The 23,729-nt window shown below is 61.7% G+C and overlaps 1 protein-coding gene across 5 annotated transcripts in view; it reads right to left on the bottom strand.

The window, feature by feature from the left end:
• Nucleotides 1–23,729, bottom strand: part of NAV1 (neuron navigator 1) — a 138,342-nt gene that overhangs the window by 9,809 nt on the left and 104,804 nt on the right. For 2 of the 5 annotated variants that reach the window (XM_053912827.2, XM_045184493.2), the window contains 13 exons: nt 14,467–14,605; nt 13,790–14,087; nt 12,518–13,211; nt 11,670–12,113; nt 11,093–11,134; nt 10,354–10,502; nt 8,664–8,834; nt 7,757–7,809; nt 7,086–7,109; nt 6,903–6,980; nt 4,181–4,264; nt 3,868–3,979; nt 1,919–2,040 (listed from right to left, as the gene is read on the bottom strand). In XM_053912827.2, coding sequence (XP_053768802.1) covers nt 1,919–2,040; nt 3,868–3,979; nt 4,181–4,264; nt 6,903–6,980; nt 7,086–7,109; nt 7,757–7,809; nt 8,664–8,834; nt 10,354–10,502; nt 11,093–11,134; nt 11,670–12,113; nt 12,518–13,211; nt 13,790–14,087; nt 14,467–14,605 — 2,410 coding nt within the window. The remainder of the gene's footprint in view (nt 1–1,918; nt 2,041–3,867; nt 3,980–4,180; nt 4,265–6,902; nt 6,981–7,085; nt 7,110–7,756; nt 7,810–8,663; nt 8,835–10,353; nt 10,503–11,092; nt 11,135–11,669; nt 12,114–12,517; nt 13,212–13,789; nt 14,088–14,466; nt 14,606–23,729) is intronic. The other 3 variants (XM_053912829.2, XM_053912828.2, XM_053912830.2) reach the window with 3 other exon arrangements.

Here is a 23,729-nt window from a genome sequence, read left to right on the forward strand (position 1 = left end):
AAAGCTGGGGTCTCGGCCGAGGTGCCCAACTGAGGCCGGAAGATGAGAGAGCTGGCTTGCTGGGCACAGCATGGCTGAGGGGCCCTGGGGCTGGGACTCGGGCTCCTGCAGCTCCAACCCAATGACTCCGAGGCCTGCTGCCTCGAAGACAGCCGCGTGTGCACAAATGCACATGTATGCTGTGTGTGCTTGTGCATGCGTACATGCAGAGACATCTGGTGACGTGTGTGCCTGAGCGGGAACCCTCCGTGGGAAGTGCGCCCCCGTGTGGCCGGGATGGGACACGTCAGGGGCCCTGTGGTGTCACATGGGGTGGGGAAACACTGCGTGTAGCCCAATGAGCCGGCGCTCTTTCGGGGGCTAGGGGGGCCCCTGGGAAGTCTCCCTGGGTGGACGTGCGCTGTGGACATTCAGGCCTCGGCCAGCCGTTGGCACCACTGTTTCAGGAGTATCTTGATGGCTGGGGGGAGCACACCAGGGGACCGAGTTTAAATGATCTCCGTGCCCCATCCCTGGTCAGTGCCCGGCTGGGTGGACTTCTGCCTGCCCTGCCCACGGCTCCCGGTGATCGGCAGAGTCCACGCGGAGGTGCCTCTTCCCACACAACCCCCTGGGTCGTCTGGCTTTTACCCCCCTCTGGGCGCGTGCCCCCCTTCCGTGCTTAGTCCTGCCACACTCCCACCGAGTGAGCATGCCCCCGTGGGGCTGTTATCAAGGACCTGGCCACTTCTTTCATCTCCTCAGCAAATCTGCGGGCTCCTGAGGGCCAAGACCAGAGTCCACTTCCGCACCCCCCACCACACCCAGCCCAATGTTGGGGGGCGGGAGTAAGCCCTCCTCCCCGGACTGTCCTTGGACACCCTGTGGGTGCTGAGGGGGCTGTGGGCTCCAGGACAACTCAAGGGGCCCCAGACAGGGCCCCATCCCTCAGTTGACTCAGGTTCATCTGCCCACAGACCCCAACTGGCCCCTGAAGGTGGGGTGGAGAGAGGGTTCCTCTCTTCCCTCGTGGGGCTCCTAGGGTTTGGCGGAGCAAAAGCAAGAAGCTCACTTTTGGGACAGGAGGCAGCAGAGCAGGGCTGTGGCCCCCCGCTGGCTCCTGTGCAGGTGGGGGTGGCCATGGGGGCCATGCAGTGGGGTGAGCCAGGAGCTCGGGGTCGGTCAGGTTAGTGTTGTGAGCGGCCGGTCTGCCTTTGGGGGGGAGAGCTGCTGTGGAAATGGGGGGCATGGCGAGGGGAAGAGAAGACAGGGGAGGGGAACCATGTGTCTTACCTCATAGACCTGGAAAAAAATGGGGATTTGAAGTCAGCATTTTGAAGGGAAAAAAAAAAAAAGAAGCGACACTTAATCACTCGTTTCGCACAGCGGGCACCTGCCTGCCTGCCTGCCTGCGCTGCACGGGCTCTGCAGGCCAGTACTCCCCGGGGCAGAGGGCACGAAGCCTGCGCTCGGCCCCTCCCTACCCCAGCCGAGGAGGCCTGGACGCTCAGCCAGGGGCAGGGTTACCTGGGCACACTCAAACCCAGCTGCGCGAACACCCCCCAGACGCGGAAGTGGCCCCCAGGAGCACCAGGGTGGGCGGCTTTGTTCACGACTTCCTCGCACGGCGTAGAGGGGGGCAGTGGGGTGGCGGGGCGGGGGACCGCAGAACACCCCTTTCTGCTGACAGAGACGGTCGACCCAGCCTGTACGGAGAGCCCTGGGAACACAGGCTGGGGCGGCTGGGGACGAGGAAGCAGGACAAGCACAGAGGGCCAAGGGAAGGTGCGTCAGCAGAGCTTGCTCTGAGCAGACGTGGACTTGGGGCTTGGGGACGAAGGGACTACGAGGTCCCTGCTGGAAGGACCCGCTGCCTGCACTGGTGTGGGGGGGTGGCCTGCCAGGCCGCACGCAACCCCCCCCACGGCCCTTCACCCACCCAGCTCTTCTTCTTCTTCTTCTTCGCGTCTGCGTCCTTGCCGCTGCCCACGCTGGAGTGGCTGGTGATGCTGTTCAGGCTGGAGATGCTGTCGGAGGAGTTCTGCCTCTTGATCCGGAGCTCTGGGGGGCGGGGGGAGCAGACGGGGCGGGGTTAAAGGCGGGAGGGAGGCGAAGGCGAGTCTAGTTGCAGAAGGTAGGGACGGGGCTGACCGACTGCTCCTGGAGGTCCCATCACTCAGGTACCAGTCGTCCTTTCAACAAACACGTATTACGTGTCGCTCACGCCTCCACGTAAAAAACACGCTGAAGGCAGAACGTGAGCGAGAAACTCCCGGTGCACAAGCAGAAGGGGTCCACCCAGGCTAACAGAGTGGGCTCCTGTGGCCACGGGGCCTGTCGGCACATTCCCGCCCCCGTGTGGGGTTCCGGCTTCTCCACATCCCTGCCAGCACCCCAGGGGCGGCGAGTGGCCCCTCGCTGTGGCTCTGGTCCAAATTTCCCAGGGGACCAAGGACACCGCACACTTCCCTGCGCTCACCGGCCCCTCGTACATCTTTACAGAGAAATGGCCATTCGAGCCCCTGGCCCATTGTTACAGTGCAGGTTACTGTCCTTTGGATTGTTGAGTTTTCCACTTATTCTGGGTGCCAGACCCTCATCAGACACAGGACCGGCAGACAGCCGCTCCCATCCTGCGGGCCGTCCGCTCGCTTTCTGCACGGTGTCCTTGGAAGAGCGGAGTCAGACTTGCAGGGACAGACCAGACGGGGGCGACGGCTCGGAAGCGAGGGGGGAAAGGAGACCCTACCGGCGTGTTATTTGTGTGTGTGCGTGTGCGGCGTGTTTTGAGCACCGAGCACACGCCTGGCAGTGCGGTGAATGTTAACAGACATTCTCTGGTTCAGTACAACAAACTCAGGGGCTATCCCCACTTTACAGAAGTCCAGGAGAGTGTAAAATAAGCGGTAAACACGGGAAGTTAGCCCGGCCAGCGTGGCTCAGCTGGTCGGAGGTTGTCTCGTAAGTGAAGGGCGGCGGGTCTCACCCCCTGGTCCTCTCTCATCGGTGTTTCTCCCTGTCCCTTACGCTCTCTCAAAGCAATGGAAACAAGGGTCCTCGGGTGAGGTTAGATTTGGGGAAACTAGGGGTTGCTGGTGGCTTCAGTGACAGCAGCTTTGGAAGGTGCAGGTGACAGAAGCCACGTCACAGTGGGGCCGGGGTGCCAGGGAGGGAGGAAGAACAGAGACAAGATTATAACCAAGAGGACAGAGACGGACGCACCCTTTTTTCCTTGAGGATAAGAGAGCTGTTAGCAGCGTGATAAGCAGAGGGGAAGGTGCAGGCAGAGAAGAGGCCCAAGATGTGGAAATGAGAGTGTGTGTGTGGGCAACAGCCAGAGGGGTCACCCCAAAAGCCAGACAGGGTGGCGAGAAGGGACAGCTCCTTCCGACAATGGGAGGAAAACCACCAAGGATCGATGTGTATGAACCGAAGCCGGGGAACAGTTGGCCGAGGGCTCCCACGTCTACGTCCAGACGGGGAGTCAGGGCAGAGGCCCTGCAGAGCCTGAGGAATCTCGGCAGTGGGCGAGAAAGACGCCCACCGTCGGCCTGGACCTCAGCAATGCTGGACTGCTTGGCTGTCAGAGGCCAGGCCAACTTGTCACTCGAGCCCCATGTCCCAACCTATGTGATTGCTGCCTCGTTTGAAGAGTGGATGGCACGCCCGTGGAGAACTAGCGTGAGGATCACAGGGGATCACGTATGTGCGTGTGCACATGCACGGCACTTACGTAAAAACACAAAGCGCTGATTTGTTAGGTTTTTAGAGCAGTAGGGGGTTTGCAGCAAAAGTGAAGGTGCAGAGTTCCCATCCACTCTCTGCCCCCCACAGGCACAGCGCCCCCGTTATCCCCGCCCCGCCCCCTCCCCCCAGCCGCTCCCCTACCTTTGGGTGTGGACTCCGAGGCGTTGAGCGCCCCCTGAATGACAGCCTGGGCCTCGGAGTTCTTCCTCTTCAGGAAGTCTATGGTCTCCCGCAGGTCCAGTAACTCTGTGTCCTTGGTCAGAAACGGGAGAGGTGTCACTGGCGGGGACTGGAGCACCTACTATGCACCGGCTTCTGCCAGACGTGCTGCAGAGGGCGGGGCTTCGGGACAGCTTCATTAAGGGGCAAGGTGAGCATTCAGGGCATCAGAGCCGTCGGTGGGGGGCGGGGGGAGGTGGCTGTGGCCGGCCTGTCCCCATGCCAGGCCTCTCACCTTCTCCTCAGCTGTCTCCGCCAGGTGTCGCAGGCGGGACGTCATGTTCACCAGGCTCTGCTCGAAAGCCGCCACCAGGTTCGCCTGAAAGGAGCACACAGGGGCCCTGGAGTTGCCTGAGGCTGGAGGGGGGACCAAGGGGGACGCAGTGCAGCTGATCTTCTGTCTCAGGGCTGACCGACCTCCCGGGGACTTGATGTGAGGTTTCCCTGAGCGGACAAACTGCACTGCACCCCTTCAGGCGGGGACAGGTTCTAGTTCCTGCCATGGGGGCTCCTGGGCCTTGGGGCTGGTCCCTGTCATCTGCCAGGGTGGGCCTGTCCCTGCTCCCCAGAGGACACAACCCCTGGGGGTGGTGCTGCTGTCCAGCCAGCTGCCCCATGTGGCCAGTGAGACTGTATCTCTCCTCTAGGGCTCCTGGGGACTCTCCTTGCTCCTGGCTCCTTCAGGCTCTTTGCAGGGCCAGAGGGAGGAGCTCAAGGAGCAGCTGGGGCATTCCACAGCCTGGCCACCAGATGGGAGGGGAGAGGCAGGCTGAGGCCACCTGGGCAGGGCCTGAACCGGTGCCGGATGCAGGGGACGGGAGGACAGGTGAAGGGAATGAGACCAGCGCTGTAAAAGGGGACAGAGGAATCACCGTCTGTGCAGGGGGTGTGAGCAAGTGGGAGACCCGGCAGGAAGTGATAGGCACGTTCTGCCTGCTCTAAGGTGACGTCTTCACTGCTTCCCGTCAGCTGATGATTTCCTCCTGGGAGGTCAGCCAGTTTGCACCCACTGCCCTTGAGGACCCCGGAGGCACTTTCACTTGACAGTGGCTGCCGGCAGTGCCTCTGGTCCTGCATGACCCTCCGCCTCATCCTTGGGGACTAAACTCAGCCAGGGCCTGGGCTCCTTGGCGCCTGTCACGACCCCAAGTACTTTGCTTATGCTTTCCGTGCAGGGAGCTCCGGTCTCCGAGGCTTCAGGTCACTTGTTCATTCCTGTGTCCCTGCTCGTGTTTGTGGACAGACTGCTGGTGGCCCCGGGAATCTGCCCACGAACGACCCCCACAATGTCTGGCCTCTCATGTGTTCCTCTGTGCCAGCCTCTCCTGCTGCGGACTCCTTCACAAATCCAGTGGGTGACTCCCCACCCTGAGCCTCCCTAGGCCTGACCCGTGAGAGGTTGTCTGCGTGACCCGTGGCTGCGTGGTGGTGCTGGAGTGAGGCTGGCATCAGGGAGGGTCGGCGGTCCGTGTGTGCCCTCTGCGTGGGTGGCCTGGCGCTCATGGAGCGTGACCAGAGCTCAGTCCAGCATCAGGATCCAGCAGGGCTCGGTGGAGCCTGCCCCAGTCCGGGCATGGTCTCCTGCCTGAGGGTGGGGCGGTGACCTCAGCCAGCACTGGCCTTGAACGCTGAGAACCTCTCACGCCTGGGTGTTTGGGTTGTTTCTGTGTTGACGCAAAGGGAACTTCCTGTTCTAAGCAAAACGGTCCCGAGTTCATTCTCCTGGCTCCGGTGCCACCGAGGCAGCACACTGGCGGACAACGGCCGCGTGAACGGCGAGGACGCCGGCCCACGCTCTCCCTGTCCCGGGCTCCTTTCCCGCAGTGTCTCCCAGATGTGACTCTCCCAGGCTGTGCAGGACCCGACCCAGGCCACCGCCGCGCTGGGTGGGGTTCAGGGAGTGGGGATGGCTCTTGTTTATGTTACAATTCCTGTGAGTCCCATGAGTGGGAAAAGTACTTGATAACAGTTTCCAGCAAACCACGTACAGTGTCTGAATCGAGGGCTTGGGACAGAGAAGAAAGACAACAGCCGGTGTGTGAGGGAACCGCTGCTGAAATGGACTGGAAACAGGCAAGATCTTGGGAGAGCCTCCTTCCCAATCCCGAGGGAGACCCCGGGGCCTGACAGCTGGGTCCCCCAGAGAGGAGGGGAGAGGAGAAGCCAGAAACCGCGGCGGAAGCTGGAGACACGGCCACTTTTGTGAAACACTTGGAACGCTCCAGCAGATCCGGCTCAGCTGGTGTTTACGACTTCGGGAGAAAATGACTCTATGTTCTGTGTCTGCACCCCGGCTGCAGCCCGGTCGGAGTGGTAGCTGCGTTTGTCCCCACCTCACGGTGCTGGGGGGGGTCTAAGGTCTGAAGGAGAAGCTCCTTCGAGGTGGAAGCCCCGTGGGGCAGCTTGAGGGCACAGACAGGAGTCCTGGCTCCTCACCTGGGGCTCGGATCCCCTCTGCCAGCTGCCCAGGGGCCTCCTGGGAAAGGCAGCTGGGAGGGGAGGGGAGGGGCTGGGCTAGAGGGGGGTGGGCCTCAAGCAGTGTCCTGGTCACCAGAGAGAGTTCTAGAAGCCAGCTTCGGGCCCGCCCAGTTATGTGGCATGAACAAAGACATGGGCAGGGGTGACTTGTGCGAACGGCTTGGTAATTCCAGCCCATAATAACCACTGCTGTCCAGGCCGATGGCCAGGCTGTGCCATCCCCCACCAAACCACCATCAGCCCCTCTTCTTCCTCCAGGGAGTTCAAAGGCCGTCAGACGTGGAGTCACCCACACTCCCCGACTACATTCAGGGCAGAACCATTCGCTACAAAAATCGAGACTCAGATGGGGTGGGGGACCCTCAAGCCCTTGCCCCCTTGGCCTCGGAGCCCGGGGGGCGGCGTATGCCGTAAGGCTCCTCCTCTGGCCGAAGGCCTCTAACTTTTGCCACACAACTAAGTGCCTGGGCCACACTCACGTTGGCAGACAGCTGGGACGTCAGGGTGGCCACCTTCTCCTGCGACGACTCCAGTTCCCGGCGAAGCTTGCGGATTTGCTGCGGAAGGAGGAGAGGGGCAGCTGAGGGCGGCAGCGGTGGGAGACGGGAGGGGGTCTGGAGCGCAGGGTGTCAGCAGGCAGAGACAAAGGCCGGGCACCCTACCTCGGACTGCATCCTCTCCTCCGCCTGAAGAAGGGAGCGCAGGGGAGAGAGAGAGAGGGGAGGAGGTTACTGCGGAGGCGAGGACGCCAGGCCGCGGCCGGCAGAGCGCTTGGAGAAGCGCGGCTCGGAGGTACAAAGAGGCTGACGCAGGTCCCTGGCCCTGGCCCCCCACCGCACTGGGACAGACCCTGCACCAGGGTTACGATCGGAGATTTCTCTGGAGCTCGAGTCCAGCCAGCTTCGCGACCACCAAGAAGGCTGGGAAACAGAACTGGCTGATCGGAAGGAGTTAAGAACCGGGGCCAAAGGAATCCAAGGAAGAGGGAGCCGTGAGAGCCCAGGGCGGCTCCTGCTGCTTCACAAAGGACACGTGGGAGAGGGCACACGGTTCTGGAGCCCTGGACACCCACTCACGCCACCTCACCACAGAGGCTCCCCCGCTCCCCCTGGCACAGAGCCGGCTCCGTGACCAGCGCAAGCTCCAGCTGTCCACGTGTGGCCACACAGTAGCTCCAGAGTTAGTGGTGAGGCCAGACAGGCCCCAAGCAGCTGAAGCGCCCTGATGAGGGCTCCCCCACACCCACCCCAGGTCCACAGGGCCCGGCCCCCACCCCCACCCCGGTGCCCGGCCGGCCGCGCAGGGTGGGGAGGGGAGAAGCAAGCGCTCTTACTGAGGAGTAAGTGGAGGACGCACTGGAGGCCAAGGACAGCACTGAGCCATGCACTGGAAGAGAAGAGAGCAGGGCGTTAGCGCCGGGCTCCGGGGCCCAGGCACGGCTCCCAGAAGGAGCCTGTGGCAGCAGCTGGCACTGACCCTGGAGCCAACAGGAAGAAAGAGCTGAACGGGGACCCAGCTGGTACCGACAGCCCAGAGCAGGCTGGGTGTGCCTTGCAGAGTGGCCCCCTGCTCCAGTCTGCGCTGGCCTGGGCGGTGGGCCCTGGCTCAGCTGCACGGGGGCTCCGGGCGGGAGCGGGGACATTCGAGGGTGGGTGCCAACGGTCTTCCCTCAGGGAAGCCTTGCCGTCTACCAGCCCCACCTCTTCTCAGCACGGGGGACGACAGGCTGGAACCCTGGGGGCCAGCAGATGACAGACCACAGGGTATGAAATTCTTGCTCTGATCACTCGGTGGAGCCCAGTGGAGGGGACTCAGGCGCGCCCTCAAGCAAGGAAGGGACGTCCCCTCCAGAAGCCTGGCCCCCAGGCTGACCATGAACCCGAGACCACGACAACCACGGGCCTGCCTGCTGCGTCTGTGGGAGAGGAATGAACGCCTAGCTCTCCGTAAGGGCCTCGGGGCCACTGTCAGGTCCCTGCATGTCCTCGTGGAGCTGAGCGACAGGCGCAGCCCGCGGCTGGGTGAGGATAGGGGCTCAGCCTCCGGAGAGCCCTCAGGCAGCCGCCGGGCTGTGCACACTCACTCACCCCCCCAGCCCCAAGGTTTCGGGGCCCCAGACCCTTCGAGGGGATGGGAAGGAGGAGCTGAGATGGCCCGGCTCGATGTCGTGGAGGTCATGTGTGTGGGGGGTGGCGCAGGCGGTGGTGGGTGAGCGGGAACCGCGCTGCGTGGAGTCTCACCATCGTCCGCGGGGTCTCGGAAGGATCCTGACCGGATCATGCCCTTGGGTCTCTCGGCCAGGGACAGGCTGCTCCCCATTTGGGAGCCGCTGTACAGCTCGAAGGCCGCCTCGTGGGTGGGGATGCTGTTGGAGCGAGTGATTCTTGGCGCGGTGGCCGCAGTGGGACTCACTGGAAGGACAGAGGGAGGGGACGGGAGGGGGCAGGAGAAGAGGCAGGGTGGTCAGCGCTCCGGGCCTTGGGGCTGGGGCACCAGGAGTGAGAGGGTGGAGTGGGGGGGGCTGTGCAGGCTCAGAGTGGAGGATGGGGGTGGGGGTTCCTGCTGTCTGTGGTCAAGGGTGGACAGCATCTCCTGTGTCCTGCCTGCCCTGGAGCTGTGGCTTTGGAAGGTGAGGCTGGGGGCTGGGCACTGCTCCCGAAACCTTCACATCACTCGGATGTGCCCACGAACACAGACTTTTTTGCTAAAAACACAGGCAGCCGGGAGGATGCAGATTCAGACCGAGACTCAGAGCCGAGCAATGAAAAGAGCCAGCTAGAGGAGGGGGCTCAGCCAGGGGGCCAGGGGCCTGGAGGCGGGGCCTGAGACTCCGCTCCCCCTGAGTTTTAGGTAAGTCTAAGCAACAGGAAACAAGGCCTCTCTGCCCAGCTCTCCCTGGTGAGGTGTTGGACCAATGGAGCAGGTGAGGGTCAGTTCAGGCAGAGCCTGCTCCCGCCGCCCTTGCTGGGCTCACCACCTCGGGGCTCACCCCACACACAGTCCCCCACACCAGGTCTGCACCACGCAGGCCATGGACACTGGCTGTCTCCCCAGACGGATGTGCGCAGAGTCCTGCCAAGTGCGGAGTGGTCACTGTCTAGTACGGCCTCTTGGCTGGCATTGCCAATGCATTTCCCCTTGTTTGCCCCTCAGTGGACAAGCTGGCCCCATCCTCCACGTGATGGCCCTTCAGGGACCAGACAACTTTTCCATAAGAACCATTCCCTTCTCGAGGCAACATCCTGCTTCCTCATTTCCCCTCAAATGCCCCCAGTTGCCCCACAGGGTGCTCCAGGCTTCCCCACCCTCGGTGGGAAGAGGCGGTGGCTGTAAACAGCGAGCAAACCTCAGGCCAGGGCAGGCCGTCCTCAAAAGGCTCCGGCTGGGGCCACTGCACCCTCCACCCCCACCTGGGTGTTTTCCCGCCCCATCTCTGAATCAGAGCGCTCATTCCATCGCTCTCACCCTGCTCTGGAGGCTTTGGAAAGGGTGTGGCCCGGGTGCGGCAGGCACTCTGCCTTCAGGGTTGGGATGGTCCTGGCCTGGCCCCAGCAGCAGGGACCCGGACTTTTCCGGGTTAGGAGGCAGGTCCCACCCTTTGCAGTCAACCAGCTGCCCCTCCTCCCTCCGCAGCAGCCCAGGGGTGCTGCGTGGGGTGCAGGCTCCCCCCGGAAGTGACAGCTATGGCCTGGGTCTGTGGCTTCCCCAAGCCTCGTGAACCCACCACTGCCACAGGCACCCAGCACGTGTGCCTGGGGCTGTGCTCCATTCGGGGTCTCGGCGCGCTCTGCCGCCGGCCTCACTTTGGGTGAATAAGCTGGGGCCCCATGGGGCCACCCAATACCGTGGGAGGCGAATAGCAGAGAAAATCTAAAGCCCTGCTGGGGGGCTGCCCCTGCCAGTGACCCCGCTTCAGCCCCGGCCACTGACCTATGTTGGTGAGCTGGCCCTTTGCACTCAAGGACACGGGCAGCGCAGGGGGGGACGGCAGCTCCGCCTGGTCAACGGATTCGGGCAGCCCACCGACGGTATGGGAGTGTCGCCTGTCCTTGGCCTCCTCCTGGGATGGAAGCTGGTACCTGTCAAGGAGGCAGCAGAACTGAGCTCAGCCCCAGCCGCGCCGGTGTGCGGGGCCTGAGCAGGACAAGGAGAGGAGGGGCAGGCAGGAACGCCCAGGGAGGGAGCCACAGACCCTCACAAGGGCTGCAGGACTGAGCCCACTCTGCGGGAGCCTGGGGGTGGGGCTGAGGGAGGGAGGGAGGGAGGAGGCTTCAGAGCCCCATTGGGACAGAGCCCCTGGGCCCAAGGGGCCCAACGCAGCAGTGAATGCCAACACCCAGCTGGGTCCCAAGGTTGGCCCTCTGGATGACCCGAGGCGGCCTGTCCTCCCTTCGACTTAGGGGCGGGACAGTCACAGAGGGGAAGTGCTGCCAGAACTGGGGCACACAGGTGGGCACAGGTGAGGGTCTGGGCGTCATGTGCACACTTGTTCCTGCCTCCAGCACCAGGAGGAAGCGGTGGCTCTGAAGCTGACTCAGGCACTACCTGTAGTCAGTGCTGGGGGGTGGGGGGCGCATCCCTGAGTCACAGCCGGGCCTGGGCAGGGTCACTGGAGGCTTTTACAGGGACCAGGGCCGGGGGCCGGGCAGGGGGGCGCGGTCAGGGTTACCTGAGCCCTTTCTTGGGCAGCGTGTTCCGGTCCCGCTGGTCACTGTGGAGAAAGGACAGGAGAAGCTGATCTGGGAAACTAGAGCCTGGAGCCCGTGTGAGTGCTGTGTGGCCTGTCGGCCTGCCGGCCCGGGATCTCCGCAAACGGAGCCGGACGGCTGCCGCCTCCCGGCCCCGGCCTGAGAAATGTGTGCGCACTGTGAGATGTGTTTCTCCGACCAGAAATCGGGGCATGGGAACTGCTGAGAGGGTCGCACGGTGGTCGATGAAACCAGGACGTGATGTCACAGAACTGATTTCATGGGAGGCAGACACTTCGGGGGGGGGGTGGGGGGTGAACCAACTACTCGATCTCGGTGAAGTCCCGTCACATTTTTGCACCCCACCGATGAGATGCTAATTTAAAAACCAAAACCACCCTACCTACTCCACAGAGGTGTGAAGCAGGTGAAGCCACTTCATGTAGGGAAGAGAATGGGGAAGTTGCAAGACAGCTATCAGACCTAGGACTGCATTCCTCACAGAGCCAGGACGGGGCGGGGTCGGACGTGGGCTCTGCACCGTCTCCGCCCACTCACCTGTCCACCTGCACGGGTCGGGGGCTCCCACTCCAGGCCAGCTCTTCCACATCTTCCTCTGGGGGCACGGCCGGGGGGGCTGGTGGGGTGGGCACAGGGGAGCTGCCGGCGAAGGCGCTGGGCAGACTCATGGGCACCTGGAGGGACTCCATGCTCCGGTGCAGGCCCGAGAGTTTGGGGTACATGCGGGGCTCCTTGGGGACGGCGAACGCACTCATGAGCTCCAGGCCCTGGGAGAAGCTGGCGGAGTTGATGTTGAGGATGGGGGCCGGGCTGGGGGTGAAGCAGGAGGAGAGGGAGCCGCCGGCCGCGGAGCTGGCAGCGTGCAGGTCGGGGACCTTCGGGGCGTGGGCGTCCCCGGAGGACGGCAGGTCCAGACTGTTGGAGTTGACCTTGTCTAGGTTGGCCAGAGAGGGTGGCTTGACAAAGCTCTTCGCCGTGGCCCTGAAGACAAGACCGAGAATAAGGAGTCAGAGAAACGGGGCGGACGAGTTCCTGGCTTTGCGGCTATTGGCTGCGCCCCGAGGCTGACCCCAGTGAGGTGGTGGCACGTGCTGGAAGGGAACCAGACGCCTGGCCTGGGCCCTGTGGAGCCCTACGGTGGGAGGGACAGGCAGACCGTACGCAGTGGTGTGTGTGACTGTGAATGAAACCGGTGAAACCCCCACACGAACACTGAGGAAGGTAAAGGCTGATTGGGGAGCAGCTGGGAAGAGGGAGAAGGGCCGGGCGAACAGGGGGAGGCCCGGAGAATGGCGGCCAGGCCAGGCCTCCCGAGCCCGGGGTGCAGGGGTTTGTGGGCGAATGCCGGAGTAGGCAGACGGGGTGGGGAGGTGCAGCGTGGGTACCTGACAGGGGTTGGTGGCAGCTCTGCCAGCTTGGTGGCTGGCGGGTGGCCCGCCTGGTTCTTGGGAGTACTCTCTGGGGAGCTGACGCTCTTCAGGGAGATGTTGTCTGTGTCCATGGCGACAGCCTTGGCCTTGGCCTTCTCCTTTTCCCGATCTGTCTGATTGACAGGGGCTGGTGCGGCCCGCCCACCAGCCACCTTGGAAGGCTCCTTCAGTCTGGAGGGGGTGAGGCTGGCCTGCTTTGTGCTGAGCAGGCTGGGGTCGATGCTGCTGCTCACGGGGCGCGGCCCGGCCCGCCCACCGGTCACACTCATGGAGCTGGACTTGGCCGGCCGGGGCAGGCTGCGGTACTGGATGTTGGAGCGGGCTCCGGGGGCCAGGAATCCGGGCTCCGGGCCGTTGGACACGTCCAGGCTGGTCTTGCGCCCGTTCACCGGCTTCACGGGGATGCCCGAGGACTTCTGGATCTTGCTGAGCGTGGCAGAACCACCTGTCTGCATGACGGTGGCCGTGCCCGTGGCAGGAGGGGGCTTCTTGTAGCCGAAAGACCCCGAAGTAGACGGGCGGGCGATGCCCGAGGGGGGCTTCTTGGCATCTCCCAGGCGGTCCCGGCCGGCGTCGGAGGAGGAGCGCTGCAGTCCGGAGTTCCTCACCGCCAGCTTGCCCTTATCCGCGGCTTTGCCTTCGGGCTTGCCTGTGTGGGCCAGGAAATGGGGTAAGAGCAGGAGGAATCGGCCAACAACATAAACGTCCTCTTCTTCCCCCCCGTGAGAGGAGGGGACATGTTGCCACGTCACAGGGTCCCGTACGCCCACGCAGGGGAAGCAGCCACCACTGAAGTGGACGACATTTCTAGCTGGAGCGAGTGGCCTGGGGGTTTTCATTGATTTCTTTTGTTTTGGGGTGGTTTTCTGCTTCCAGAGTAACACTCTCCATTTTGGTTAAAATGGCAGAAGCGACCACAAAGGCTTTTCAAGACGGAAAATCTAGCAACTGGCCAAGGAAGGAGGACGAGGGGGGAGGCACATGGGCTAGAAAGTGGCCATGTCTGCGGTCATCGGAGACCAGAGGGGTCAGGGGGCCGCTCTGGGAGCAGCACAGGTCTGGGTGACGGCTTTCTAGGGCCTCCCAGGATGTGTGGCGTGTCCCTCGCCACCCCTGCCCCCGGTTCTTGGACGTGTCCCCAGCTCAGCCTCTGAGCCTCTCTGACTTGCTTTCCCCGCGGCAAAGCCAGAGGCAGGCCCGGCCGCCCCCGCCCCCGTCCCGGCTCACCTGCGACTTTGAGGGCGCTCTGGGCTGTGTGGGTGATGGGGGACGTGACAGCCACGGGCGGGGTCTTGCCCTTCTTCAGGGACCCCGGGGGGCCCAGGCTGATGGGCTTCTTCATCTCTGCGACCTTGGCCGCGTCATCGCAGCTCTCGGGCCGCTCCCTGCGCCACTTGGAGCTGCCCGACTCCGTCTTCAGGCTGCCGCTGTCGTAGTCCAGCCGCCTGGGCGTCTTCTCCTCGGACTCGCTGAACCAGCTCAGCCCGCTCTCTGCCAGGGAGCGCTTCTCCGAGTCGGTGCGCAGCTGCAGGGGGACAGGGGGCCCACACGCTCACTGGAGGGTGTGGGGAGGATGGCCAGGGGGCCCTCATCCTGGCTGCTGGGTGGCCCTGCTCCCCCCAGGGTCTTAAGTCAACCTGCAGTTTCCACCCACCTAGGGTGTCAGCGAGAAGACACCCATGGGTCTCTGACTTTGCTCTCCTCCCTCTGGAAAGGCTCCAAGTTGGTGTGGGCACCGGCACCACAGCCGCTCACAGCCAGGTGACCGTGTGACGGCCTCAGGCTGCTCCTGCAGCCTTGAGAAGGACTCAGCCAAGGCATCAGGGAGTCGGAGACCACCTACCCCAGGCCCCGCCTGGGTCCGCGCAGGGAGGTGCCAGCCAGGGGTCTACGAAGCCACCTACCACGACGGTGGAGTTCCTCCGGGAGGCAGTGGGAGTGGTCGGGAGGGAGTTGAGCGAGGAGCTGGCATTGAACTCTTCCGAGCTGAGGTTGTCAGAAGCATCGCTGAGGCCGCTGCTGATGGAGCTGCTCTCATCCCAGCTGCAGGGGGTGGGGGCAGAGGTGGGGAGAGGTTAGCTACGGGAGCATTTTCCACAGTGAGGAAGGTCAGCCAAAGGAGAAAATTCGGGAGGTGGGGGCTGGGTTTACTCCACATGCAACCTAAGCTGCCGTGTAATTGGGAGATGTTTGTAAAAGGGGCAGACGGTTCTGGCCAAAAAGGAGGGTCTGTCTCAACAGGAAATGCATGAAAAAGATTCATTTTGTACCTAATTGTACAAACCGATCCCTCCGTTCTCATGGTCACTGTGCCTTCATTATTTTGACACATGATCGGGTGTTCCCCGCCTTTTCTGAATTCCTACGTTTTCTAAACAAGGTCCAGGAAGAAATCCCCTCTTGGGCAACTCCCACCTGTCACTAGGGTCACCCCCGCTTCTACAGCTCACTCCACCCTGGGACCAGGTGCTGCCACCAAACAGACACTGGGCTCAGACCGCTCAGCCCAGGTGTGGCCGACAGCGGGGCCGAGTCTGTCCCAAAGGGTCCGTCACCCTTGTCACCCAGCTGTGCTGGTCGTCACAGGGGGAACCCTGGCCCGAGCACTGAGTGACCGTGGGGATCGGGCTCCTCAGGCTCCCCAGTTGTCATTCCTGTGAGTGACGGGCCTCAGAGCCAGAAGGTTCCCTCGGAGCGTCTGGTCTACGCTGCCTCCACCGCTTACGTCTGCTGCTTCTTCTAAACTCGTTGGCCACTCGTGGCTGCCTTTCGGTCACACGTTATTTTTAAGCTCAAATTCTGTCTCCTACACAACCTTTCTCCCAAAGTCCCATTTTCCAACACTTTCCTCTTTTTTATTACTTCCAGCAGGACCCTAACACGTTTTCGGGTTTTTGAGTCTAAACCTGCACCCGGAACATCAGGAAGACACCCCACCCGCCATGGTTGTGCCGTAGGAAGTCACGTCTTAAGTCCTGCGTCTGTGCTCCCGGTGGGTTTGTCCATCAGCTCCGCACGCGCGCACGGGGCCAGAGGCTGGAGACGTGTTTCGTGAGTCAGCTAGTGGCTGGACAGCTTTCCCTTTTTGATTTGAGTTTCACATCATGGAACAAAGTATCAGCGAGCAAGTCATCTAAGTGTCCGTCCCCCCCCAACCCCCCGGCCCCATACAGGCGCTGGGATCGGGGAGGCGGGGGGCTCGCACACTTGGCTGGCTTGCTCTGTAGGGATTAACCCAAACACACTGAGGAAGAGCGGAGAAGGCTCGGGGATTTAAACACACGGCAGAGCGGTTTCAAGTTTACCACTGTGAAATACAGCCGGGATTAAGTGACAGTCAACCTCTTGTCCCCCCAACTCATGACTGCGGTGACTCCCACACGTCCTGGGCCGAGACATCACACCCGAATTGGCACAGAAAGGAGGAAGGGTCAGCTCTGGATTTATGATCCTATCAGCTCTTCTGGGTCTGGACCGCTCTCTGGCCAGCAGTCTTCCCGGCAAGTTCCCTCAGGTCAGAGACGGAGTAAGCCTGGGGCCCTGAGCCTTCCATCTGCGATCAGTTATTGGAAATCAAGGTCCTGGAGTGGAAAAAACGCTGTGGAAGGCTCCCGCCGCCCTGCACAGAGGTCAGCCGCTGTCCGACAACCCGGGAGATGCCCCTGGAGAAAGGGTTTAGAGGCCGGAGATGCTCCACAGGAGGAAGCCGCCGTTAAGACGCAAGCCTTACACACGAGTGTGCTGAGGGGAGAAGGAAGGACGCCCCCTCGCCGCCCTCCCGCGTCGAGCCCTGTGTCCCCCTCTCTGTCCCTGTGCATCTGTCCTCTGCTGTCCGCGCCCAGGCCTGCAGGACAGCCGCAGCGTGGGGCCACACCTCACCGTCCTCGAGGCAGGGGACCTCGGCCTTCCTCTGCCGGTGGGCTTACCCTCTCGTTTTAGCGACATGCTCCCCTTCCAGCAGGTTCTGGGGAAGGGGGCCCGAGAGGCACCTATCATCAGATCCGACCTGTTACAAAACGTCTCTTTTATGTTAACAGGGGAGCTGTGGGCCGGCCGTGGGCTCCTGGGCTGACGACAATCTCCTTTTTGGAACCTGAAGGTGCTGCTCCATCGTCCAGCCTCGAGGGCCGCCATTCTGAGTCCTTGTCCCTAGTACGGAAACTTCGAGCACCTTCCTGCTGTCCTGGGACATCCTCGACAATGCGGCCGGTCTCTGCCCACGCATCCAGCTACCTCACTGGCCCTTTGAGTCTAGAAGCTCTTGGGGTTTGAGAAACTTTCCCTCATTATTATTTTTTTGATAATTTTCTCCCCTCCATTTTTCAGTTTTCTCTTCTAGGAGGTCTGCTATTCATCTAAGTTTTTAGGCTGATACTCTCTCTACCTTTCTCTGTTATTTCCTGTCTACTTACTAAAACCTCGTGCAGGGGCCGCAATCCTTTCTCCTGACGCCTACATTAAGGTGTTCATTTCTGCTGTCACACCTTCAATTTCCAAGGACACTTTGACAGTCGCACGCTGCTCCTTCTCCCCAAGACGCGCTCTCTTCTCTGGAGATGCTCTCTCCCCACCCCTCTCTCTCTCTGTGTCTCTCTCCAGAGGTACAACTTTGCCACCTCTTTTTAGAAATTCCAGATCTCTGCTGAGATTCCCCACTGATTCCAAAATGCCACCCACTGTTTCTACTAGACCCTGGAAACTATCTAGAAAAACTGTTTTACTGCCCTGGTCCAGCAGTGCCAGCGGCTGAGTCATCTGTAGGTCCTGCTCCTGTGGACTGGTTTTTGCTCTCAGAGTTTCCTGAATCTTCACGATCTGTCGGATGAACGAGAACGGTGATTTGGATGTGCAGGACAGGGCTGGCCCCTCCCTCAGTCAGGCTGCCAGGCCTGAGAGCCGTGTGCGAGCTCGGTCTGGGCTTGTTGGTGCTTCGGTTGAAGTCCGATCATCCCTGGTCTCCGGCGTTTTGAAGGCAGGACCAGGTCCTTCCTAGTGGATCTGGTGGCAGGGCTCTCCGTGCCTCACCGCACAGCCACCAGCTCCTGGGGGGCCCGTCGGGGCACTTGCCGAAGGGCCTGGTGGTGGGAAGGGTCTTCCTCCACCCTGACGCCCTGCCCGCAGAGGCCTCTGTCCTGCGCACCCTGCAGGGGACAGGCATCCAGCCCTGCTGTCTGCCTGGCCCGCAGTCTCAGCTCACGGCCACCGTGTGCACTCAAGGAGGCCTCCTGGGAGATCAGGGGCAGGGGCCGGGTCTCCTTACAGGCAGCCCACACACGGCCCTCAGAAGTCTGCGTGACGCTCGGCCGTGCTCTCCTTTCCCGCCGGACGCACCAATGAACGTGCCAGGCGCCGCTTCTCCCCGAGGTGGGCTCACGCCTTCCTGGAATGGGGTCCAGCTAGAAACCTCTCATCCTTAGACACCCACCTGTTTGCCTTTCTAGGCTGTTGCCTGTCCAGCTTCTCCTTGTTGATAGGGTGGGAGCGAGGGTGTGCCGTTCCGTCCCCATCGATATGTTAGCCTGGAGTGCTGATTCCGCAAACCTCAGCCAGGGCTGGAGAACGGCAATGACCCCTCCTCTTGTTCTCTCGCCCACTTCCCAGCACTGATGCCTCCGTCTCAGGGACATGCAGGGGCATCTGTCTTCTCTGCAGGGTGAAGATAAGGCTGTGCCGGGGTCAGCAGGCCCCACAGAGCTTCGCTCGGTTTGTACCGGAGCAGACACGCGGCAAGGCACGGGGCAGGGAGCCGCTGCCCCACCCCCCTGCGGGAAGGGCCCCGATTCTTGGCCCAGACTGGCCGCCCTCCCAGACTTCTCTCACACGGTCCCCTCCCCCAGGGCAGGTCCAGCCATCCCACAGCCGGGAATGGCCGAGGGTGTGGGCGAGCCAGCAGCGGGCAGGGTGGGTCCGCCATGACCGCATAGGAAAGAGTCCGCTGCTTCCCCGGCACAGTGGGCTTCTCGTGGGTCAGACTCGGCCTGTGGGCCCGACTCCTTCTGTCTGGGACGCAGACGCCTGGTGACTCAGCAGCCAGACTGCGCTGGTCCTCTGCCACTTGCTGGACCAGAGCTCTGTGAGTGGAACTCCACCTTCTCCTGACATATCTGCCACACGTCCCAAGACTCAGTATGAAAAACAATGTGGCAGACCTTATTAATCTCAGACTGCATGTTCCAGTAATATCTTAGACATACCGGGTTAAGGAAAACATCGTAACTTCACCTGTCTTACTTTTTAAACCATGTCTACAGAAGACGTAGAACCCTCTAGGACGTGCACGAGGTTTCTGTTAGGAGGCACCGTCCCGAGCAGGAAACGTTTGGTCAGTGACGCAGCAGCTTCAAAGAGCGGCTCATTCGCGGCGACACTATGGCAGTTGTCCCACCGCTGGAAACGGCCACAGCCTGCAGTTGGGCTCCGGCTCGTCTTCCTGTCCCCGGCACCGAACGTGCCCCAGTGGCTGGGTGCGCACGCTGAGTTCCCAGCCATAGTCCTCCGAGGGTGTTTGGGAGGCTTGAGGGGACACGTGATTTTAAAGACGACGACGGGAGAGTCAGCGTGAAATCGGGCAATTCCGTGATGCTCAGTTTTGAATACGAATCAAAGCCACACAGAGAAAGTGTCCTCAGAGTCGAGAACTCGCCTGCTCCCACCACGCGTGACCTCAGGGCACCCCGAGAGCCAGGGGGACAGTGTTGGCTCCACTCCACATCTGTGGCTTGGCGGACCGCAGCGAGCCGGCCGGATCTGGCCCACACAGCTGGGCGGGAGGGTGAACTGCACCCGCTGGGAGGCGTGGAGGAAGAAGGGTGGGGCAGAGCCGCAGCCAACACAGATTTCTTGAGCTAAGGGTCGGCCAAGTCTTAATCAGGGGCGCAGGTCACCAGGAAGAAGGAGCTCTGCAGCCAGAGTCTGGCCCCAAACTGGAGGGTGTGCATGGCGAGGAAAATGTATCTGGCCCCAGATATCCGGCGGTGAGCTCGCCCAGTCCCAGCCTGGAAGAAAACCAGTGCTTCTATCACTTGTTAAAGATGCTTTCTACGCTCCAGCGGGAATCACAGAACTATCCGATTCACTTGGTTCAACTCATAAGTGCTGAGGCTCTGCTGGGGGTGGCCATGGGCCAGGGACCCCAAATTTCAGACTTAATTCATCCTTACAGGTTGGCCATGCGGCCCTGACTGGCCCAGTCGAAGTCAGAGAAAGCAGCACCACCCATTTGGAGCCGGCGGCTTTTTTGTATCATCTGCAGCACCAGGCGGATGAATTCTTGCTCAGACCCACGTGCGAAGATCAGAAGCAGCGACACCACAGGATCTGAAGCTATTTCGCAGAGACCCACCCCGCTGACTAAGAGCCGAGAATGTTAGTCTGCAGGGCCCTCCTGCCGCTTGACCTTCCGTGATGTTCTGACATCAGACGGCACTGCCACCCTCAGTCCCGGCCAGAGATCCCGGTGGCCCACAGACAGGGGTCAGTGTCGAGCAGCACAGGGCTGTTCTGCCCCAGGAACACGGAGTGCCGCCCTAGTGTGCCCACGAGAGAGGACTGCTATCTGTGACGGTCCTTGACGTGACCGAAGGGCGGGAAAACATCTGTCTGCTGGGTCACCACGGTGCCCCCTGCCTCTGACTCTTCCCAGCTCAGGCTCTAACCACCGTCCCTCTCCTCCGAGCCCCAAGCTTTTACAGAGGGGGCGGCAGGGCCCCGGGCAGAGCCCCACTCAGTCAAAGTAAAGCCACGTGTCTCTGTTCCAGTCCCTGTGCCCGATTCGGCCCAGACGCCACCTCGCGGTGGCGGAGAACGTTCTCAGAGAGAACCAGCCTGCCAGCATGGAGGGCTCCGAAGCAGGTCAGAAGCGGGACGACCTGGCAGTTTCATAGGGGACTCTGCAGACGTACAAGTGTGATTCCCAACGTCTACGACCCAGGGGAGTTTTTATCAGTTATCAGCTTGCACCGCTAGCACCGCCTCTTGGTTGGGCATGGAAGCTGTGCGCTGAGGACCATCGCTATCAGCTGACCTGCATGTCTCCCCCACCCCCCAGTCCTCCTGTTCAAGCCACAGCCCCCAGGGACTGCAGTGGGAGCCGGCCTTTCAGGAGGTAATTAAGGTCGAATGAGGTGCTGAGGGTGGGGCCCTAGGCTGACAGGACTGGTGTCCCTGTAAGAGGAGGGACACCCAAGAGCACGGGGCACAGGCCACATGAGGCCCCAGGAAGAGGGCAGCCGTGACCTTGGACTTCCAGTCTCCAGAGCTGCGAGAGGTTCACTGTCTGTGGTTGGAGCTGCACCCCCCTCGCGATTGGCTACAGCAGCCCTCGCGGACTGAAAACACAACCACGGAGTGACGGAAGGGAGCTTCTTTGCGTCAACTCCTCGATGCCCCCACTAGGCTGCACAGGACACTGGCCCCCTCCACCCTCGGGCTGGTCCCCAGCGACAGGTTCACCGCTGTGGTGTTTGGGTCCTGGCGCCACAGGTCACTGGAGTTGAAGTGAAATACCCGCCCCCCAGCCCGAGAGGCTCAGGGGGAGCCGCGCAGAGAGGAGGGAGACCTGGAGGACCCCGCTGTGCACGAGGGAACAGGGCTGTGTGCCCCCCAAACAGCACGACACGCTGTTAGTTTGTAGTCCTTGCGGGGCGCAACGGGGGCACCTGGACCGGCAGCATCGGTGGGCTTTGTTGGGGTCTCCATGTGCAACAGGGTGGCTGCAGGGTGGTGGGCTCAGAAAGAGAGGCGAGAGGCTGCTTCCCAGATGCTGTGGGCAGGACGGAGCAGAGGGAGCGAGGCCGTGGAGCAGAGACCAGTCTCCGTAATGAGGACCGACTGCGGGCGAGGAACGCTGACTCAGCTTGTTTGCCTTCTCTCTGGTTTCAGCGGTTTCCCCCCCTCCTGCCCCATGCTGCCCCCCCTTCTGCTTCTCACAAGGTACAGATGGGACAACAGGGTCCCTTCCTCTCTTTTTCAGGTGTTTCCCGGGAGGATGTGTGAATCCTTCACAGAGAAGGGAACTGGGACCGTCTCCCAAGGAATGGGGACACTCTCGGGGGTGCCAGCATGTCCCTTCCCAGGGGTTAAGGCAGAGCCTCACCACCCCCCCCGGACCTTCACCTCTGCAGCTGAGAGAGTTCCCCCATCTCAGCTCAACCTCAGCACCTGGAACCAAATGTCTGCCAAGCGGAACATCAGGGAGCGTACTTGATTCTTAACTTGGACAAAAAACCATCTCGATGAAAACGAAAACGCCACACAAGTAGGGGACCATGGATAATGGGGATCCACCTCCCCCCGCCCCGCCCCTGACTGCTGTGTGTTCTCCCTGCGGCCCTTCTTTAAACCAAGAAGGAATCAAGACAACTGCCGCCTACAGAGAGCCGGGGCAGGTTCAGGGTCCGTGCCTGGGGCAGTCGTGGCGGTCTTTCCCTGCACGGCACCCCATAGTACCCGCCTCGGGCTTGGAGGGGCTTGTGGTCTGGGACGCGGCTCCCCACCCGCCCTGCGGCGTGAAATCGGTGTGGCTGGAGCCCAGGCAAGTGGATGCGGCGACGTCCAGACGGCTGTATTTCCACGTGGCACTAAGTATTATTTTTCTTTTGATTTTTTTCCCCCCAATCACTTAAAAATGTAAAAACCACTCTCAGCCTTGTGGCCAGACAAGAAGAGGCGGTGGACCGGTCTTGGCCCAGGATGCCAAAGTTTGCCGACTGCACGCCGAGACCAAACTAAAAACAAGAGCAGAGAAATAATGACCCCTCGGAGGACAGTCCTGGACCAAAATGCCACTTGGGACGCAGAGGGACCTCCGCTGTCATCTGACCTAACCTGTTCAGTTCACAAGTCAAGATTTTTCTACCAGCAATGCCACTGGCTTGGTTTTGACTCAGGAAAAAAGGGGAGCGGGGAAGGGAGGGAAAGGACAGAAGGACAGAAGGAAAGAAGCACAGTGTCGTCGTGCCCCCTGCCAGCCCCGGCCGGGATCGGGCAGGGCCTCAGGGTGGATGGGACTCGGACATTTGGGAGGCTGGTGCAGGGCGGACCGGGCATCACAGGCAGGCTGCGAGGAGTCACACAGAGTGCCCACGTGCTGTGCGTGTCCCTGCTACAGTTACGGTGACAGAGAAAAGCCCTCGATACTAACAAGCTGCCGTTCCCCTGGGACCTCCAGTCAGTGTCCCCATTAGCTCAGAGCGCGTATCAGGAGGTGACAAGGGGCAGGAGTCCCGGGTGTGGTGGGGGCGTCAGGCCCTGGATCCGCCCTCCTAGGGTAGGACTCTGGCAGCCCCGAGATTCAGCCCGGACCGCGGTGTGAAACGCTGAGCTGGCCACAAACGCCGCCAGCCTGTAAGCGGCCGCCCCCAGAGCGAGGCTTCCCGCCACAGCCCCTTCCTCTGCCTTCTCTGTGTGCATCACAGTCGGCCTTCTCGCTCCAGAACGCCCCCGGCCCTCCGGGGTCAGCTCTCTCCCCTTTCCCTCTTCAGTAAAAGCCCACTTTCCAACTTCTTTCCTGTTCCCACATAAGCTGGGGGTGGGGTCGTTTTTTCTGCCTACGGAGCCTCCCTGTTTAGTCCAGAACCCTGACTCCTACTGGAGGCGAACTTGCCACCCGAGCTTTCTGCCCGTCCCCCCCTAGTGCCGCCCGTATTCAACCCACCAAAGGAAACCAGGACGGGGGACATCGGACGGGAAGCCCAGAGGACAGAAACCACCACAAACCCAAATCCTGAGACCCGAAAGGTCCTGGCCTCTCCCTCCGCACGCCTGCCCGCCTGCCCGCCTGCCAACCGTCACAGTGAACTACAAGGCCAAGTGCTGCCTTGGGTCCAGAGGCCTGAGCACCTCAGGCGACGAGCTCAGGACGGGAGCGAGGCACCGCATGTGGCCGTGGGACACTCAGTCATGCCCGTGAGTGCCACCCGAATCCATGGACGCCCACAGCCACTCTTCCCTTTCCAAACCAATCCTGAGAACCCAATCCACAGCAGGAGGCTGCCACTCCTCGGGAAGCCACACCCTCATGGGATCCCTCAGGAGAAATTCTGTGGACAACCTTGGATGACAGTTACTCTAATACGAGGCAAACACAGGGTCACCCCAAAATCCTTGTCCCTTCACTAGATGTGAAGAAAAATCAATACCCCAGGCTAGTGAGGAATCACAGATAAAA

Source organism: Desmodus rotundus, chromosome 10, assembly GCF_022682495.2.
Source record: "Desmodus rotundus isolate HL8 chromosome 10, HLdesRot8A.1, whole genome shotgun sequence".
Classification (NCBI taxonomy): domain Eukaryota; kingdom Metazoa; phylum Chordata; class Mammalia; order Chiroptera; family Phyllostomidae; genus Desmodus; species Desmodus rotundus.